This window comes from Diadema setosum, chromosome 14 (genome assembly GCF_964275005.1).
Source record: "Diadema setosum chromosome 14, eeDiaSeto1, whole genome shotgun sequence".
NCBI lineage: Eukaryota > Metazoa > Echinodermata > Echinoidea > Diadematoida > Diadematidae > Diadema > Diadema setosum.
Window position 1 is genome coordinate 38377679 of NC_092698.1, and position 20807 is coordinate 38398485.

The following is a 20807-nucleotide window of genomic DNA, read 5'->3' on the forward strand; positions in this document are numbered from 1 at the left end:
TGAGGTGAATAGTATTTGTAAACAACTATTGTATATTGAGAGAAGGTATGGTGGAGGGATATTGTTGCAATCTTACAATTTCAATGAATACTGCCCGCGAGAATGAGTAGCACCGCAATAGTAGCTGTTTATGACAAATTTTCTTTCATCAATGAGAAGAAAAAAATATTGCATTCACTTGTTCGCGCACGGAAACCCTGTACCGAAGTAGAGCAATCCAGACCACGAGGTCCCTATACAAATCGTAGGATGTATACAAATCATGGGATGGGTGCGTTGGTGCTTGCTGTGGCATGAATAATGCTAAGCAAACTTTGCCCATTCAATGCTGACTGCCCATTGGTCAGAGCGGGATACACAAGGACTTGACCTGCCCCAATTCGTAGTGCTGTGTACGAGGGCAGTGTTAGCATTGCTTGACTGAGGCACACGCTCACTCACTGTCCAATGACGTCAAGATGTGTTGACTATCGGCCATCTCCCCGCTGTGCAACAACACAGATTGGCACACAGTGTACATTTACTGCTCTGTAAATGGATAATTAATGCTTGTAGGCCTCTGTTCTTAAAATAAACACTGCGTAAAGATGGATTTGGTCAGTCCACCAATCAGAAAGCTCCTTGAGCATTTTCCCTTGAGAGTGGGGTTCTCATCTTCCCCGGAAATGATTGAAAAATTGTATATTGATGTGTTGTATAATAAGGTACAGAATTAAATCATTGCATCAGGACTTGCTGTTTTAATTCCGAGAATGGTTTCATGTCAGATCCTGGACACTTTATAAGCTTGTTGTTGTTGTGTTAAATTATGCAATTGGGTTGCATTCACCCTTATGCTAAAATATAAAAAGAGAGAATTTGAAGAATATGAATCTTATTGAGTTATGGATTTGTATGGTGTTTTTACTGTAATTCTGTGTGGTTTTATTTACCTTGTTACCAAGTGTGCACCATAATCTTTTGTTATATTCTTGAGGTTTTATTTCTCTTTGTTTGTCTTTGTATCAGTATCAGAATTGTTAGTTTCTATATCTGTGTCTCTGCCTTTCTAATTTCTTCTGATTACTAAGATGACATCCACATCCACAACCACACACATACAATGTACACACAAACATGTGCACACACATACGTACATGCACATTCACAGAAGCACTCTCATGTACGCATGCAATAGGTGGAATACAGTTATATCTTTTGTAGAGATGACGTGCTTGAATGGGAGGCTGTAGCTCTCTTGGGAGACTGGGATAGGCCTCAGACAAGTCCCCCTACCCCCTTTACCCTTGAAGAAGAAATCCACCCCAAAAAATTAATAAACTTCAAAAGAAAGAGACAAATATGCCGTACATAATGATACAAAAATGACTAAAATTAGATCAGAAATAAGGAAGATATGACATTTTGAAATTTCACTTTTTTTCGGAAAACGTTTCTTGAACAGTCCTTATGAATATTCAAATGAGCAACTTGATGATGTCATACCTCCAATTTTTATGTCTGTAATATATGAAATTCAGAAAAATTCTTATTTTTCAGCTAATACAAATAAAAGCATATTCCCATACCGAGATACTTCGGAGTTAACATTTGTTCTTTTTTATTTTGGGTAGTTTTAAGACATATTTTATATTTATACAGCTGAAATATGAGATTTTCTTCATTTCTTTATGATATGAATAAGAAGTTGTGAGAGCATGACATCCTCAACTCGCTGATTTGAATATTCATGAGTGCTGGTCAAGAAAATAAAATGTTTTCTGAAAAGATGTGAAATTTCAAAATGTCATATCTTCCTTATTTTTTATCCAATTTTTGTCATTTTTGCATCATTCTGTAGGGAATATTTTACTCGTTCTTTTGAAGTTTATTTGGGTTTTTTTGTGGATTTCCTCTTTAGCATATCTTTAACTTCTTTTTAAGATATCAACCATACTGAACAAAATGTTGTAATGTATAAATGCTTTTATAAATTGAGAACAAAATTTATATATGGCAGTCATCATGATAATCCAACTTGATCCCTTGATTAGGGCATAACAATAGTGAGAAATGGGCACTGGTAACTTCTAAAGAACATTTATTACTTAATCTGTACCATGTGATATAAACAGCTTTATGTGACTGAATTCTGTTGCAATTATACATTCCAACACTATATCCTCACAACTTGATTAATTGCAATTTTCTTGTTTGTATCTTATTTCTATCTACTCTACAGATCCCAGCACTGTGTACAATGTGCGTATTCTTGGCTTCAATCAGTTTGGAGATGGCCGATATTCAACTCAGACAACCAAGACACCGCCTCCACCAGGTGAGATAGAAAACTAAAATACCAGACTTTCATCTAGCACTGATAATAGGTGGATTCTTTCTTTCAGCCCTGTACTGTATTTATAGAATTCTTATGTTGTCATGGTTACATGAAGAAGGGGCTTTATCTGCTCAAGCTGTAGGGTCGGGGAGTGGGTAGGTCGTTAATGGGGTATAAAAGCACAACAATTTTGTGTACTGCCATAAGATAAGATAAAATGGAGTAATGTAGGTAAAAAGTGTTTATATCTCCAGGATTACTCCTATCTGTGTCTTGCATCTAGTTTTGCTAAGGAGGTGTGCGATACCTCAGGTATGAATATGTGCAAATAAATTGGGTTAACAAATCGTCAGCCTTAAGTAGCCAGGATTCCCTTTCCAGCGTTCCTCATTTCTGATGTGTGAGAAGCTGCCCACATAGCTTTATGACACACTTAGGTAATATCCATCCATAAGGAGGGCATTTGTCTGGCAGGAGAGCTAATGTGTGAGACAGATTGCTGTAGGAGAGGATGAACGTCACAATTGATGGGATGTTTGTTTTTTGTTACTTGTTCTTTTTATTTCGTAGTTAGCTTAAGACTGATCTCTCCCACTATTTGAACCAAAAAGTGGATGAGGGTGAAAAATGGTTGTGTTATTGTAGCTATTATTATTTGCAATTAACCCTTATCATGCAATGTTTGCCATTTGGCAACTGGAGTGCTTTTTACCCTGATTGGATTTCTGGAAACCAATTGCCAATGAAAGAGATTAACTAATCCTCCTAATCCTTGTTATGTGACCATGACCTTCCTGTCAGACTTGGGCACATTGTGGTGCCTGAGTGGTCTGGCTAACATGTAAGTAATCAGTATCATTCATAAATGTGACAGGTTTTGGACTTCACTCTTCAAGATCTATCTAGATCTTTGTGTATTTTTTTTTTTTCAGATTGGCTAGAGTTTGCTTAATAGATATATTTTCTTGCATTGACATGCAATGTCACAGTCATTTTTTTTTTCACCCAAACAAAAAGCTCAATTATAGATTTCTAGTTTAGCAGTGCTGTGTTTGTCGTAAGAAATTACATGTTTAAACATGACTGAAAGAGATGAGTGTTGAAGCTCCAGTGTCGTCAATCAAGAGATGAAAACGTATGTTTTGTGTTTGTCTCTCTGTCTAGTTGTGATATACCCTGATGTTTTGCCACCACCGGCTAAACTCAACGCCACTGGACTGTCGGCCAGTTCTGTACTGATCCAATGGGACAAGCCCCACACACAGAAGAAGATAGTCAGCTTCATCATTGAGTACAGTGTGCTTGGAGGCAATGTGACCAAACATATGGAAGTTGATGGGTGAGTGCTCCAGTGTATCATTGATACGATGGTAGCTAACATTGCTCTGACAAAAGATTGCATCGAGACGAGGGTATTGTGTCAGATTGACTGTAATTACTACTAAGATTGACTGCTACTTTGGTGAGGGTTCATGTCATGAACAAAATACAAAGAATGCAGTGTCTTTGTGTCCAAACTCCATGTACTGGGCAATTTACCTATTTCTCTGAATGGGTAGGTAAATGTTTGTTTTAGTATTAGGTTATATAGTAAGATCTTTACAGTCAAACACAGTTTCCTTTGGCTCCTCATATTGTTCATCTGCATCAAAGGAGAACTTACCCCTTGACAAAAATATTTTTGATGTGACAAAAGCAGTAGAAATAGCCACATGATGAGTGAAATCTCATTTATGAAAAGAGATCTGTGATACTCCAAACTAAACTCAAAATGTCTCAAGTCTCAGGTATTAAGATCATTGAATATAGATAGATCAGCAAAAAGATTTACATAAGTCTTCATTACATGTCACAAGGAAACTCTGAGCATTTTGAACTAAATAATGTCTCACTTTGTAATAACTCCAATATCAATTGTTAATCGGTGAAATCAGTTGTAATTTTGTAGGAGCAGTTGAAATAAGTCATATCGGAATATGTACATGTCTTGGAACCCTTGCATGTCATGTATTTAATCTGGAATCTTTCTTATTTTCTGCTTTCTCTGATTACAGGTCAACCCATCAGCTACTACTCAATGGCCTCCTGCCATTTACTGAATATGAGTACAAGATCCGCTCCGTTGGTACCTCACAGACGCCCTCTATTGCCAGTCCCTTGTCTCGTGTCTTTACTCTGGAAGACAGTAAGATAATTATCTACATGATTTTATCTTTGTTTTTTTCAATTTCCTACTTTGTTCCCCATTGTTTTTCTTTTCATATTTCATATCTTGACCTGTATGTTGCTGGAGACATGATTTATTGTTAGGTTTTATTTCAAGTTTCTCTGCCTGTCCATCTCTTAACCTGTGTGACCATGCTTGATTATTTCTTGATAATTGATACCTATAGAGTAACTCGAGATATCTTGAATCCTGATGAAGTGTAGTTTTCCTCATATTTTTTTTTTACTGTAAAAAGCTGCAAAAATATCATCCTGAAGGGAACATGATTACCTTCACTGGTGAATTTTCTGGTAAAATTAAAGCTTCATACAATAATAAGCTTTGTCAAATTGGGTCATGTGTGGTACGTCTGAAATGAAGCTTGTAAAGGCCAAAAGACAAGATTACCAAATACAGTAAAAAAGACAATGATGTTTTTGTGTGCATAAAAAAGAAAACAAGAGTAATGAGTCTGACTTGAATATATAATGGAATAATCTTTTGAGATAAGCTATCACTTGATGTGTGTGTTTGTCTATACACAGTTTGTGATTACCATTGAATTTATGAAATATTTCAAAAATCGATCACCAAACTTTCATTCACTGAGGTGCAAAGGTAAATATCTCCCACCTAAATCTTACCCAATTCTCTTCCTCTCCTTTCCCGAAGAACCTTCCGACCCTCCGTCGTCGGTTGAGGCTGAACCGGTAGACCCCCACACCGTCAAGGTGATATGGAAGCCACCAGCCAAGCCCAATGGTATCATTACTCGTTACACCGTCATGTACCAGAAGGATCCCAATGTGCCTGAGGAAAGCTGGGAGTGTGAGCAAAAGGATGGTGAGTTCCTTCAAGTCTTCTTCCTTCTATCGTGTAGAAGAAAGGGATATATAATATCACTGTGTGCAGACACTGTTGGCCTGACTTCTCCTTTCCTTGTCTTCTCATCCTCTTCTTCCTCCTCCTCCTCTACCTCCTCCTTTTCCTCTCTTGTCTTCCACCTCTTCCTCCTCTTGCTCCTTCTCTACTTCTCCCTCCTTCCTCTTTCCCTTCTTTCCTTCCTCTCTTTTCTTCTTTTCTTCCACCTCTGCCTCTCTTCCTCCTCCTCCTCGTAATTTCCATGAACACAATTTCAGCGTTTTGATGAATTTGATCTTAAGCAGAATTATATTCATTCTGGTTTGCAAGATAAAAAAACCACAACAAAAAACATACCCCTTAAGTTTTCCAACTGATAAGTTTTCAAGCATTTCTCTGTCACCCTTATAGAAATATCAATTATATTTGTCGGGAAAGCAATGACTTGTGCATCAAGTATTGAGGTTGAAGTGACAATATTTGATTTCAGATCCAGTTGCTAACTTTTAAAGATGTAGATATTTGACAAATTAATTCTGTTTTTCTTTGTTTTGTAGGTGTGTAGGTGTGTGTGTGGGTGTGCATGTGTGTGTTTTATAGTTTTAGCTGGTATGATGTTGTCAGAATCTTAAGGAATACACACCCATGGTTGTATAGAGAGGATACAGCAAAAAGTTTAGAACTTTTTAACCTTAAGTTTTATGATTTTCATAACGTCATATCATGTTGATCCGGCTAAGTTCTATGCATATATTGACTATTGCCTTGTAGCAACCTTATCAAATTTTGTAGTCCCAAGAAAAGAAAATGCCATGCAATTTCTTTTTCTTTGATAATTGCATGCTCGAATCAGATTATACATGACTTCTAGTCTGTTTTCAGCTTAAAACATTCATATAGAAAATTTGTGATAATTACAAGTTTTCCTTTAGCCTATTATGGTATTTGTTAGCCATACCAGGCAACTGAGGATATTATTTTCATCATACTGCAAAATGAAGAAGAAGTGTTTTATGGTATGGTCTTTGAACAATGAATGGAAGTCATCTGTTTGGAAGGTGCTTTTGATGTTTTAGTGAAGCCTGCATCACAAAGTAATAATACATTATAATGTTTGTGTAATTGCAAACCCTTGAAATGACAATGATAGAGTTATGTGAAAGGAATTTTGATATCAGAAAGCAGGTGTCTTCACTAAAATTGTTGCCACATGCGAGAAACTTGTCACACTTGTCAGAGATGTCAGAACTGCAAATAAGCGGAATATTGAGCTTTGGAAACTTGGCTTAAGTCCATGAGAGAGTACAAGTGCATGATGTGTGTGGTAAGATGGCCTCTTTCTTCGCCAGAGAGCCGAACACCAGATATGCCTGAGATGTATGCCACGAGGGGGTGGTGATGAAATGTTTGTTGTGGAGAGCCCTTCTGGAAGTGACAGATGTCCAGACCCTGTCCATACCTCCACTGAGGATTGGAGGGAGTCTTGGGGGCCAGCTGATGTAGGAATAAAAAGAATCGTTGATTAATGACGGCTGGAGGTCGGAGAATGGCAAGAGTATCTATAGGTCATTCATACTTGCCAAAGTTAGCTACACTAATTTATATTGATGACTGACATGTCAGGTTGATGTATTAAGTGTTTCCAGTTTGTGAAGGAGAGAACTAGGAAACTGTCATCACATGGGAATAATTCGTGTGGTCATCTTTGTTAGTACTAAGTCTTCAACAGAATTTTGTATCAGTTGCACATTTGAGTAGAAAACAGGAAATAAAGTTTTGAGTATTGGGCCTGAATAGCCTGGATCCACCCAATCTGAGACGGCAAAGCTATTGCTGCAAGTCATCAAGCAGCTCCCTAGGGGAGGGTGGGGCCCTGGAAAGGGGAAACTTGGAGACCTTGAACTAGCCCGCCTGGCATTCCACTGACGTGAGACCACCGTGGAATGGTGAATACTTGCCTTGTGGTCTGCCCTGTCCAGCCTTTGGAGCTGAGAGAGGAGAGAGAAAGAGGGGAAATATCATACATGCTCTTACAGGACGAACAGCCACACACGACTGCACACACACACATGTTAAAAAACAAAGATTAACCAAAATAAAAAGTAAGATTTAATAAAGGGGAAAGAAGAAGATAAGAAGATCCATTCTACCCAATAACTAGAATAAGGCAACACTTCCTAGAAAAGAAAAGTGTATCACAAGAGAGGGTAAGGGGGAAGGGTTTTTGCCAAAAGTTAGCTACAGGTACAGTTTGTCCTTATCACATACCCATTTTTCTGGTAGTCTCTTACTATCTTACTTCAGAGAATTGCAATATTGTACAAGGAACTCTGCAAGAAGAAATAAGACTGAATCAGCTAAGTTTCAAACATATCTAGAAAGATGATTCCTTTCAGTGTTATATTCTACTGCTGAGTAAAACCTGATTATCAGTTTTACTGAACAAGCGTTAGCATGGTTGTGGTTTTATAAACTCTTGAGGAAACTGAAATTTCTTCCCTAGAGTGTCTTTCTATCCTCTGTCAATAATTATATCTCAAAGACACCTCAAATTGCATACAGTTTGGTGGTGGTCTGCATGTAGATGTAGAGAACTCAGCATTACATTCTACACAGAGCTCCCTGAGGCAGACATACAGTCTGCAGACATAAAACTCCTCTGCAGACGAGTGTTTGATGACAGGTGGAACCAGCTTGCACCCTCCCTCACAGTGAGAATGCTGCTGCCTTGTCCTCCCCTTCATCCAGGCAGCCCAGTGGGATCGCAAACTTGACCCCCGACCTCCAGAGCGAAGAGGGCAGAGGGGGGTCAAAAGGAGAAATTGTGTCACACTGCTGGCATGGTAACATGACCTAATTGCTGAATACCAGTTGAGGTGCGTTCCCACTCCGTGAAAGAGGTGTGTTGAGATAAGTGACAACCAACTTCGCGGTCATGTAAGCTGGTCATACTGCTGAATTTTTCTTCTGGTGGATTCTTTGGGATTATTCAAGGTATTAGTGTTAGCTGTTTATATTCCATGCTTGCATAGTGTTAGCTGTCTAGATTCCGTGCTTCCATAAATGATGTGCTCTCCACCTTGTAGGCCTATATAGCCATACTTTCAGATCTCGCCAATGGCATTAATTGATGCTGAAATGTTTGGGTTGTAAATGCATGGCTTGGGTGGACAGTAATTGTTGTACCAGCCCCCTTAAAGGATCTGCTTGATTTGCAAGAACAGTAAGAAGTAGTGACATTGGGTTGCCCATCCATATAATCCTGTTTCCATTTGTGAAACTGCAGACCCATCTCAGTAGGGGATTATTTGCATTTGCTTCCTGCGAGCTCAGAGGCAGTCATAAATATTCCAAAGTAATAATAACGAGTCACAAATCTCACATGACATTTGGCTGAGTTTATTCTTAGCAAAGTGCGATGATGGTCATTGAACTTCAATGATTAATCTCTTTTTTTCTGCGTAGTTCACATAAACTTCTCCTCAAAACAGAGAAGAAAAATATGGAATAGGGAAACATTTGTTGATAGACCACCCAAACCTCTGTATTTATTGAATCAGGCTCATGACTAAACTTTAACTGGCCTATGCAAGTTTCAGTTAGTTTCAGGTAGTAAGACGAATGATGACATATCTTATCGTAACAGCGAGTGCAGCCACAATGAAATTATGTCAATCCTTTCGTTTCAAGTTAGATAGAAATTACAATTTTTGAAGTGAAGATTATAAAGCTCCAGTACCAATATTGAATACCAGTAAGCATTTTACTACTAAGCATTTTCTGACAAGGGAAAACAATATCTTGGATCATTCCCCTTTGAGTCTGTCTTTTGTTTGAGTTTTTTTTTTCTTTTAACATTTTTTTTTCACCTCTCAGATTCTCTTTGAATAAAGTGCTTGTCTTCTCACTTGGATATAAAGCTTTCTACTCTTTGAACGGGAATTATATGCTTAGGAGAGTGCTTTGTATGACGTCTCAGATTCAATTGTTTGAGAAGAAGAAAAATGTTCAAGCAGTGTGAACAGCTCTCGATGATTCAGGGAGATGATAAGCTTGATGGTGGTCTAGTATGATATCTTGTTCCAGGCATTTTAGGCCAACCTTGAGCCACCTGACACAGTCTGGGAATCAGGGCAGAGTTTTATTGAGGCTGCCAAATGAATGTGAAACTACATTTCCTGGAGTGTCGGTATAACAACTCCTTTTTTCTTCCTGGAGTCATTTTGCCGGCTTGTTAGTGTTGCAGCGTGTTTTAACTGACAAAATAAAATGTATTTTGTTACCCATGATATATTGATGTGGGTATTATAAGTCTGAAGTTGACTCAAGGAGCTGCCCTTGGACCTCTGCTTGATCGTGGTGACCCTTCTATAATATCGCAACTTGGACCTTGAATGAAAGCAATTGGCATTCCTTTTCCGGAATGACATTTCCCTACAATTCTTACTATAAAGCAGTGCACAATATCACTGCAGCCAATGTTTCTTTATAAGTAATATTCAAAAGTGAAGTGTGTACATTGTTGAAAAAACAAACAAAAAAATCTTGTTTAATTTTCCTCAAAATTATCTCAACTGAATGAGAGTATTAATCATAAATCAAATTTGACATACCGGGCAGTGTTCACTCAGACATTGTTTTCGTTTTGTTGAATGGATATCAGGACAAAGCAAACAAACAAACAAACAAGCAAACAAATACATACAGGTATTTTATTCATTCATCTATTCACTCATCTGATTTAGTACTCCTATTTTATAATCTAAGCAAATAGGCATGGCAGGGAAATCTGTAGATGAATCAAATATCCTGAAGTAGTGTTTGAATTGATAGTTTGATGCCAAGGGTAGCCCCAAGTATTTGCATTCATCTCTTGAGCAAGAGGAAATCTCCGGTATTAGAGCTTAAAATATTGCTGAAGTGGTGATGGTACTACAGGCAAAACTAACCAGAAATCTCACTCCGGTGATTGCAGGTTTTTGTTTGATAACAGAGAAAGGATTTGTTCCCTCTGGCATAGCAGGAAGTTCTTGACTTAAAAATTATGCCTTCATTTCAGCTGAAATTTGATTTAACTGAAAGAGCATGCAAGCAGAGTGTAGGAAGCTAACTGTGAAAGGGGATATTTTTGCGTGAAAAATTTTTCGCCCTTGGCCGGATAAGATGAATTTTGCATGTCTTTGATTGGACAGCATTGGCAGAATCAAGACTTTAATTAGTGATACATCCAGGAAGCAAAAATATTTGCGTGCTCTTATTTTCATGCTAGTCTCTGGTTGTGGGAAATATGTGAAAATTTCCACACTGCAAAAATTTCCACTTTTATAAGTACTATGTTATAGAATAGATTGCTTGCTTTCTAAGAGAAACATTGATGTTAATGTAAGTGCAACGAGTCTTCACTAAGCCTCATTTTATCCACTAAAATTATTCACAGTCTTAGCATCAAACATGCAATGTATTGTGATGTTAGTTTAAAGGACAAGATTTTCTATTTTTCTTTTTCTGCATTCTAATAACAATTGTGACTCAGTGGTGTATTTTCCGATAGTTTAAACATGTTTTTTAGAGGATGGAAGGACTAGTCTTAAGTTGCAGATAGAAATTTGAGTACGTGCTTCACTGCTAATGGCAGAGGTGGACGTCATGGTAAATTTTTGTCTTGTGGACGTGGCTGCGGCTAAGGTCAAGGGTCATAATGCCCAGCTCTCTCTCCCCAGCCTGCCAGCAAGATGGATTGGGTTTCGTAACAGAGCATCCTGAAAGTGGAATGGTTTAACGGTCAACTTATCAGGAATGGCATTGGTCAAATTAGCCCAGGCTACAGGAGGGTGTCTGTGAAATGTTGCAAGGGACATGATTTGTAAAGACCATCAACCGAGCAGCTCTGAGTCATCTCACAGAAACGGGCTATGAAGCAGAAATGTAGTATGCAGTAAAAAGAATCATCTGTAGCATTCTCTTTTGTGAAATAACCAAAACCACTTCTTTGTATTAACACACAAACATATACCATACTGGAAATGTGAACTTCATTTCTTATGGAGGAATAGCAAAAATATTATTGTTATTTTGCAGGACTTCATATAAGGAAAACAAAACTTTCAAATGTCATTGAAAGAGAGCAGTACCTAAACATTTTTTACTTCGTAATCATCAGCAAGGACATTGATGAAAGAAGATTAAAAGATTCATGTGCGCAAGAAACCACAAAGGACTTAACCTTCATTTCACGTCATTCCCCCACCCCATGAGTTTAGGGAAGGAGTAGAAACACATGACTGTGTGATAAGCTAAGTTTGGTGAGTTCATTAGGACAATGTACTTTGACTTGACATGAAATTGTAAAGCTTGTCCATGAGTTTGTGACGCCTCAATCCATGTATAGGTGTGAGGACATTGATTAGTTCCCCCTTCCAAACCTATCATAATCACTCCTGTTTGAGCCTTCTTCAAACGCTGCCAAAGCTTGTGGTGTGTTTAAGAGATTAGGCGTTGACAGGCTTCAGGATATGACTCAAATGGTTTTGGGCTGTAATTAATTGTACTTGGTGCTGTCATTCTTTTCCAATTTGCTACATAGTATGTTAGAAGCTATCTCAGGGATGTAGATCAGATATTTGGGGGAGCTGTCCCGGCTTCAACTTTCCTTGCCATTTTCTTATTTTGAAAGATTATAGCATTACAAATCAAATATTTATAAATTATTGCCTTTTATGTATATATATATATATTTTTTTTTTTTTTGTGGGGGTGGGAGAGAGGAGGAGGGTATATGTGAAATGATGTAAGTAGTTTGCCTTTTTAGTGAATATGATTTTATTGGTCATTTTGATGGAGCACAGGATTATTCTTTAGGATTGTCTCCCATGCAAGACTTATTTTCTCATTTTAGCTATGCTAAGAGAGTACAGCCAGAACTGGTTATCTGCTGTACATAGCAATGCAATTTTGAAATGAATTGGAAAAATGGTAAATAAAGAAAACTGCTTCTTATGCAATTAAATTGTAGTTTTAGGGAAGATGTCTGGGTAATATAGAGAAAAGAAACTGTACCAAGTTGGATGATGTATATTGGGTTCTCCAGTGAATTATGTTGACCATGTGATATGATGAAAGTGGATGAGAAGGAAGTATGATGGGAGTGAACTGTGGGAGGTATTAAGAGAATAGAATGGGTTTCTCTGTATAAAGGGCAACTGTGCCACAATGAGAGAGAGTGTTGACTCCAGTATGCCTAAGGACAGGTGGTGGTAGGGGGCCCTGACTCCCTTCAAGGTACACAAACTATGCTGACTGGTAAACATACCATAGAGCCTTAAGGGTCACAGAACTTGACCTTCTATGATCCTTAGCTGACCCTCTACCAATGCCACTTCTTAGCATTGACTTGAGTCCTTTTTCCTCCGAACACACACACCCAGTCTTCATTCACCTTTGTCTCTAACTCTCTTTTTCTCCAGGTCATCCATTTTCTCTAGGTCATCCACTTGCAGCGGAGAAGTCTCATATTCTATTTTTTATTTATTTTTCATTGCTCCTTTTGCATTTCCGGCATACTCCAGATATTCTGAAATTAACTTAGAAAGTGGCATTCCGTGATTTTTTTTTTTGTTCTCTCAGATATGAGTGCTTTGACAGTGTATACATCAAGTTATGAGATCTTTTCATGGTATTTGACATGTAAGTTAGTTGTATGAATTCATTAACGTAATTTTGCAAATGGCATTTTTGATAGATACAATTGTATGTTTATGTTGCATTCTGATCCTGTGTGAGTGATGTATGAAATCATGGTAGTGAAATTATCTGGAATTCCCCTGATGATTAGAAGCCTGTTTATAACAATAAAGGGATGATTTTTGTCTCGATCTCTACAGGTTCCTCACACCATTCAACCATAGAACCACCTGTCCATAAGGACAGGTGGTGGTAGGGGGCCCTGACTCCCTTCAAGGTACACAAACTATGCTGACTGGTAAACATACCATAGAGCCTTAAGGGTCACAGAACTTGACCTTCTATGATCCTTAGCTGACCCTCTACCAATGCCACTTCTTAGCATTGACTTGAGTCCTTTTTCCTCCGAACACACACACCCAGTCTTCATTCACCTTTGTCTCTAACTCTCTTTTTCTCCAGGTCATCCATTTTCTCTAGGTCATCCACTTGCAGCGGAGAAGTCTCATATTCTATTTTTTATTTATTTTTCATTGCTCCTTTTGCATTTCCGGCATACTCCAGATATTCTGAAATTAACTTAGAAAGTGGCATTCCGTGATTTTTTTTTTTTGTTCTCTCAGATATGAGTGCTTTGACAGTGTATACATCAAGTTATGAGATCTTTTCATGGTATTTGACATGTAAGTTAGTTGTATGAATTCATTAACGTAATTTTGCAAATGGCATTTTTGATAGATACAATTGTATGTTTATGTTGCATTCTGATCCTGTGTGAGTGATGTATGAAATCATGGTAGTGAAATTATCTGGAATTCCCCTGATGATTAGAAGCCTGTTTATAACAATAAAGGGATGATTTTTGTCTCGATCTCTACAGGTTCCTCACACCATTCAACCATAGAGAGTTTGTCCAGTGATACCAAGTATTACTTCAAGGTGAGAGCAGGCACACAGGCTGGTGATGGTCCTCCTACAGATGCCGTGGCTGCACAGACCCTGTCAACCACATCCACAGGTAGGAAACAAAATTCTAAGTAAGGGGAATCAAGGGGGATGAGAGGTGGTTGGAAGCCAAGTTGAAGTAGTCAGAGGTAGCATTCATGTTTCATTTTGCAGATCTACACAACTGTACAAGCATTTGGCATTCCACTGACATCCTGAGGAAATCCTTGACTCCTTCAGGAGATCAAGTCAAATCATGTTTCATTCCAGGAAAGGACATGCCATTTACCCCAAAAAGATCTTCAAGAGTCTCAGCAGCAGACCCTAAGTCCCTCTACCATGCAGGAATTGTCAGCTGTGACTCTCTTGAGTATGTTCTAAAGGTTCACAAGTCCATTAGGCAGAAGATACTGGGGGGAGGGGATCCAAAATGCACAAGGAAGCTGTTGTGTTTTTATGCCTCTGCCACGAAGTGGTGCCGGAGGCATTATGTTTTCGGGTTGTCCGTCCGTCCGTCCGTCTTTCCGTCCGTCCGTCCGTCCGTCTTTCCGTCCGTCCGTCCTTCCGTCTGTCCGTAATGAATTTTGTGGACAAGGTAACTATCAAAACCTGTTGAGGTATCCTAATGAAACTTGGCATGTATGTGTATTAGGGGGTGAAGTTGTGCCTATCAACTTTTGGGTGCACATGCTCAAGGTCAAAGGTCAAAAGGTCAAGGTCAAATACATAATATTTCCCTATTTCCACCTTATCTATTGAATGCCTGAAGATATTTTCTTGAAACTTAGTGTATGCATGTATTACCCAATTAAGATTCTCTGGTGAAAGTTTGGGTCATGAGGTCAAAGGTCAAAGGTCAAAAGGGTCATGGTCAAATACATAAAATTTCACTATTTCCACCATATCTATTGAATGCGTGAAGATATTTTCTTAAAACTTAGTGTATACATGTATTACCCAATTAAGATTCTCTGGTGAAAGTTTGGGTCATGAGGTCAAAGGTCAAAAGGTCAAGTAAAAATATTAAAACTTCTTTTTTTTTTCTCCATACCTTGGAAAATTGTTCAAGGTATCTTCATGGAACATAGTATATACATATACTGACTGGAAGTGATTATCTAGAGAATGTAGGGTTCATGGGGTCAAAGGTCAGGGGTCAAAGGTCAAGTGCAACACTTCAAAATTTTACTATTTCCCTCCTATCATGCAATGCCAGCAGGGTTATTTTTTTTACACAGTGTATGCATACATGTGTAACCTAATAGAAATTCTCTGGAAAGTTTTTTTTTTTCTTCCTTTTTTGCCTCAAAGGTCAAAAGGTCAAAGATCAAGTGAAAGTGCTGAACTAACTTTTTCCTCCATATCTCGGAAGTGGCTCAAGTTATCTTGAAACTTAGTACATATTATGCATGTTCTACCTGAAAGTGATTATCTTATGAATTTTAGGGTCAAGGGCCAGATGAAAATGGTAACAATTTACTATTCAATTCAGAAATTGCACTTTTTCTCCACACCTGTGCCTTGAAAATTACTCAATGCCTAAATGTATGAATGGGTTAAAGTCGAGTTAAAGTCCTTAAATCCCTAGATACATGCTCTCCTATTCATCCAATTAAACCTAGGTCAAGGAAGGTGAACATTCAACACATTTGTGACAAACTTGTCATTTCAATATTTTGCCAATTTTGTGAAAATGTAATCACACATTGTCCACATGTACTATCTAGACCTATTGGGAAAATCATGCATTATGGCGGAGGCATACCAGTCGCCAAAGCGACATTTCTAGTTACAAAGTGCTTCTTGCCTTGAACTTCCCATTGCTGACAGATGTAAAAAAAAAAAAAACAAGATTATGTGGAGCTCAAGACATTAATTGAATGGTTTTGGAGAATGCAGCATTTCCATTCAAGGGTGATGAAGAATATTTTCTTCAGTAGCTTGTAACATGAACAAATATGTGATTCCAAACCAAGGAATGCTAGAAAAAAGAATTTCGTAGTCATACAATCGGGATGAATATTTTGTGCAGCCAAAAGATGATTTGTTGAGTATTCAAATGTACCGGTACACTTGAGAACTCTCTCATAATGTGCTTCATTATTTTGTATTTGACCGTCACCTCTCATATATCATGATTCAATGGAATGTTTTCTGTCAGATATTCCTCTTGAAATCATATCATTTCATCTAGTATTGATGCCTCCTGTAATAAGGGAAAGGTCATTTAGGAACCAGTGATACTTACCTGTCAATCTTTGTCCACAGATGTCAAGAATGTCCACAATCTGGAGGATGGGATCCTCATAGGAGTCTGTCTGTCTCTTGTCTGTATCATCATCTGTGGAGTCCTCATCACATACAGATTCAGGTAGGACTGGAAGACATGTATCTATGTATGTCTGTTTGTCTGTGCATATTTCTTAATATTTTTGTTTGTCTCTCTCTCTCTCTCTCTCTGAATGTTTGGATGTTTTTAAACTGGCATTTTTTTTCAATTAGCATTTCAGTTGACAGGATAAGTTTAAGTCAGTGTACGCTTTATATAAGTTCAGCATTTGCCAGAGAAAAGTGTCATTGCCATTTTTGTTCATTTGTTTAAATTCTCTTTTCCGTAGTACTGGTATGAATAATATTTGAATATCTCATTAGCATTTGACTTATAACTGGTGTTTAAGGAACAGACAGTTAATGAATATATTGCACTTTTGTGTGTGCAGAACTTACTTTGAAAAATATGTAGAGACAATGAAACTGAGATTGGTGTGAATGTCTTGCTGAGAAAATTTCACATCAGACATGAAGTATATGAAATGCCTGTTTAGATTATGATGAACCTCTTCATGAACAGTTTGGGTCTTGGGTTTGTTTATTCAAAAAAAAAAAAGGCACATTTGTTGGAGGAGAAGTGCGCCACCGCCGTGTAACTGCACACCAGAAAACAATGCTCCGTGTGTCCACTACTGGTCAAACGGAAGCTCCCAGCGTGTCTACATGTCTGTGCCCTGCAATGAAGAGGTGACTGACACAGGACTACCCATGTTGACTCGTTACCATGGGAACGGCCAGGTGAGAATGGGCTAGGAATTCGAAGGGCTGTCAGGAAAGCTTTACGGAAGAAGAGTATTGTGCAATAGTGGTTCGGTATATGGAAGTCATGTAATCATACCCTGTCAGAATGATTTGTGAGCCCTTAGTGGCAGCTGTGCTGTCATGAGCTAATGATGATGAGGCCCGTACTACTTAAAGGAGACCTCCGGATGACTTTCAGATTTTTTCATTTGAACAATTATAAAATAGTTATACTGAGGACAGAGTTTCAGAATTTGTGATAATTGGGATGAAGAATAAGAATATTTTCAAAATTTAGAACAAATTGCAATGAACAAGGATGATGACATGGCAGAGTCACCATAAGAATGCATGAGTTGGGACTCAAGGAAGCAGAACAAAAGAAGAAGGCATGCATCGATTATACACAGGTGAACTCGCAAGCAAGCGGTATTGTAATGGAATTACACTGCTACATTTCTGAAATATGTGAACCTCCTATGTCATCATCCTTGTACAGTGTAATTTGTTAAAGGTTTTTCAAAGTATTGTTTCTCTGCTCAAGAACCAAACTAAATTCTACAAATCTATACATGGAGTTGTCGATTTATGTACTACATGATGTGAAATTATGAAAATCGTCTGGAATGTCCCTTTAAAGAGGTCACTTGAATGGACAGGATATGGCCTATTGGATGCCTATGATGTTACCATCTCATGTGATCAATAGCTAGGATTCCTTGGTGACTTTATAAAACCACTTTTTTTACATCGGCACCATAGGGCCTTGTATCATTATAACATGCTGTTATAGAAACCCTTTAGAATTGCAATTATCATACCTAACGATCAATAGACTGTAAGGGAATTTGAAGGGGGGGAGGGGAATCCTAAACTCGAAATTTGCCCAATCCGCGGGCCTAGATTGATCGTAGTTGATATGTCTTTCATTGCTACATCAGACATCAAGACCTATTCCCACAAGAAAACATGACGAGAAAAACATTTCATGATCAGCACATCTGCAGGTTTCATGTCCTGAGTTCAATAAAATTCTGTTGAAAAGTAATATATCCATCCCTACTGAAGATTGGATGCCCTTCACTGCATTGGTTGCATGCACAAGTATAGGAACCTCATAATTGTGACTGTATTCCTGTTTCCTTTTACAGGTCACCCCATCTCAGCTTCAAAATGGCTACAACCCAAAGGGGAGTGGAGGCCATGGCAAAAGCAATGGGCATGGACCTCCCAGGGGGGATGGTCACGGCCACCTCTTGGCCAATGGTCACTCCCAGTACCCTGGTACCAGTGGTCACTGGCTGCCGGGATGGCAGAAGAAGGAAGCCAGGGCTCCCTTCCCTCCACCAGGGCCCTTGGGCAGTTACGATGAAGGGGCCTCGCTGGATGACAGCTCCCAGGCAGGGTCAGGGGTTCTACACCCCTCTCTGGACCATCATACAGGGGAGAATGACGACAGTGTGAGTGACCACTCAAACAAGTCCTTCCTATCTCTAATCTGACCTCACTATTGCAGATATTGTGACATTTTTAGTCATCCATAGTTGTGGGAAATGGCATGTAGCTACAGATGCTGTGTAAAGGTACCAAAGTATTTGAGCAGTGTGTATACACTATCAGCAGCTCAGACATTTTTATAGCACTCCACGGGTTACTGAGGCAGGGGTCTGCTATCTATGATACTGAGTTTCATTCACTCACTTTAGCATGCTTAGAGTGCACATCATAGGAGAGGGTACAGCGCATAACATAACCAGTCTGGAAATGATAAAGAGCAAAGCTAAACACACGGGAAAGAACCATTTGTAAGGTCATAACAAAACACCTTTACCGTTTACCCCTGTATCGGAGAATCTAATTTGTACGTCATTAAAAATTTGACAAAGAGTAAAGAGATACTTGACATCGACACTGGTATGGAATGGTTAACAAATATAACTCCACTCTCTTAATCACAACAATTTTTGGGTGGCATTACTTCAGGAAGTTGTACCATTCCAGAACTAAATAAATAAGTGAACTATACAAGTGAATGTGAAAATATGATGTAGCATTTGTGTCTTTTATATTAACTTCCACATCCTTTATTTTGATAATATGGGAATTAATTTGCTGTTTGATTTTTAGGCTTCCGAGCACAAGAAGGCAGAAATCCCTCCACTCTCATCTACCTCACACGGAGACTTCTGTGGATCGAAGCTTGAAACCTCAGTGCGATACAACAAACCCTCCATACACAACGACTCTACAGACTCTTGTAGCAGCCAGCACAATGTTTCTCACCTACCTCCCACCGATGTGAACCCGTTATCCAGTATTAATTCCCCCTCGTCACAGGGACTCAGTTATACCTCAGGAGATGAATCCTGTCACAGGGGGGCCCCCTCAAGGGGCAAAGAGGGTTGGATTGCGGCCCAGCCCACTTCAACCACCACCCTTCCTTCGGTTGCTGAGCAACATCCCAAAGCCAGCCAAAAATTACCTCCGACACGCCATAGCGATTCACCGCAGGTGTTGAAATCGAATTGCTTGGCGCCCGTCATCTACAGCAGGGATTCATCACCAAGCGAACCCCAGGACCCGCAGGGAGAGGACTCTTGGGAGAGATGGAGTCCGTCACCCACGGTGATCTCCGATCCAGACGCAGAGATCGAAGAAGATGGATCCACAGTACAAAGGAGCCATCCAAACAGGACGGTGAAGACATGCACAGTGTGATAGCATGGAGTACTGGTCAGAGGAAGCCCTTGGACATCAATTTAATGCCATCCCCAATATTTACTCCTCAAATATTACAACATCAAGAAAACACCAGTAAGAAACACTGTGTTTGGCTCCTGACCCGAGTGTGGATCTTATCTCTTCCACCCTGAAACCAACTCAGCATAATTTTGTGGATCCTTCTTGGTGTTTTGTCTCTTTGGCTGCACATCTCCTCAATCATTCCCGATTTGCCACACGCTGGATAGAGGGATCTCCCCACCAAGACGGGTATATGAATATTTTTCCAGGAGATCCCTGTGTCTGGGATAGTCTTGGGTCAGGTCCCAATGGTTCTCCGGTCAGCTGATGGCCATGTGAGGTTCCCACTGACAATGGAAGGAGCAAATGCTAACTCCGACGACTGCTGTGCTGAAAGTTATCCATCACCGTAGAGCGGACAATGAAACGAAGCTGGGTTTACAAGCACAAACTCATTTGGCAGGCATCCTGGCCAGTCGAGAGATGGAGAGGTTTGGAGACGTGTTTACAAGGTGATGTGGAGGCTGCCCTCTACAAGAACAGAAGAGGAAGGATTCTTTTCTGCCTATCTCAGGGATATTACCTTTTGTGTCTATTGATGCTCTTTTCTTATTTTATGAAAAAAGACAATTTTTGTGAAGCCTTTTAGACTCCTTGTGTGTAAAAAGGAATAGGTGGCTGAAAGGTGGACATGATGGTAGTGATTAAAATGGACAAAAGTTTGAAAAAAACTTTATATTTGGAATTCACTGATGATAATTGATTAATCAATATAGGTCTAAGGATGAGATCTCGCTCTCATTAGTGTTGACAATTTTGGAATATTTACTTCGATTTTTTTTTCTTTTGTTTGTTTTTTCTTGTTGCTAAATAGCTGAAATGTGTAAGCAAGAAAACTGAATCTGAAAGAAAAATTCTCCTGTTGAGTAGACACCATTACTGTCACTGGGTATGTGATATGGTTATGCCAATTGTTAGTGGTGG

General features: G+C 39.0%; 1 protein-coding gene across 1 annotated transcript in view; it reads left to right on the forward strand.

The window, feature by feature from the left end:
- Window positions 1–20532, forward strand: part of LOC140238344 (protogenin B-like) — a 90345-nt gene extending 69813 nt beyond the window's left edge. The window contains exons 11-19 of the mRNA XM_072318277.1: window positions 2222–2317; window positions 3482–3656; window positions 4372–4502; window positions 5196–5366; window positions 13945–14082; window positions 16278–16380; window positions 16898–17078; window positions 18233–18541; window positions 19209–20532. Coding sequence (XP_072174378.1) covers window positions 2222–2317; window positions 3482–3656; window positions 4372–4502; window positions 5196–5366; window positions 13945–14082; window positions 16278–16380; window positions 16898–17078; window positions 18233–18541; window positions 19209–19799 — 1895 coding nt within the window. The 3' untranslated portion in view covers window positions 19800–20532. The remainder of the gene's footprint in view (window positions 1–2221; window positions 2318–3481; window positions 3657–4371; window positions 4503–5195; window positions 5367–13944; window positions 14083–16277; window positions 16381–16897; window positions 17079–18232; window positions 18542–19208) is intronic.
- The last annotated feature ends 275 nt before the right edge of the window (window positions 20533–20807 follow it).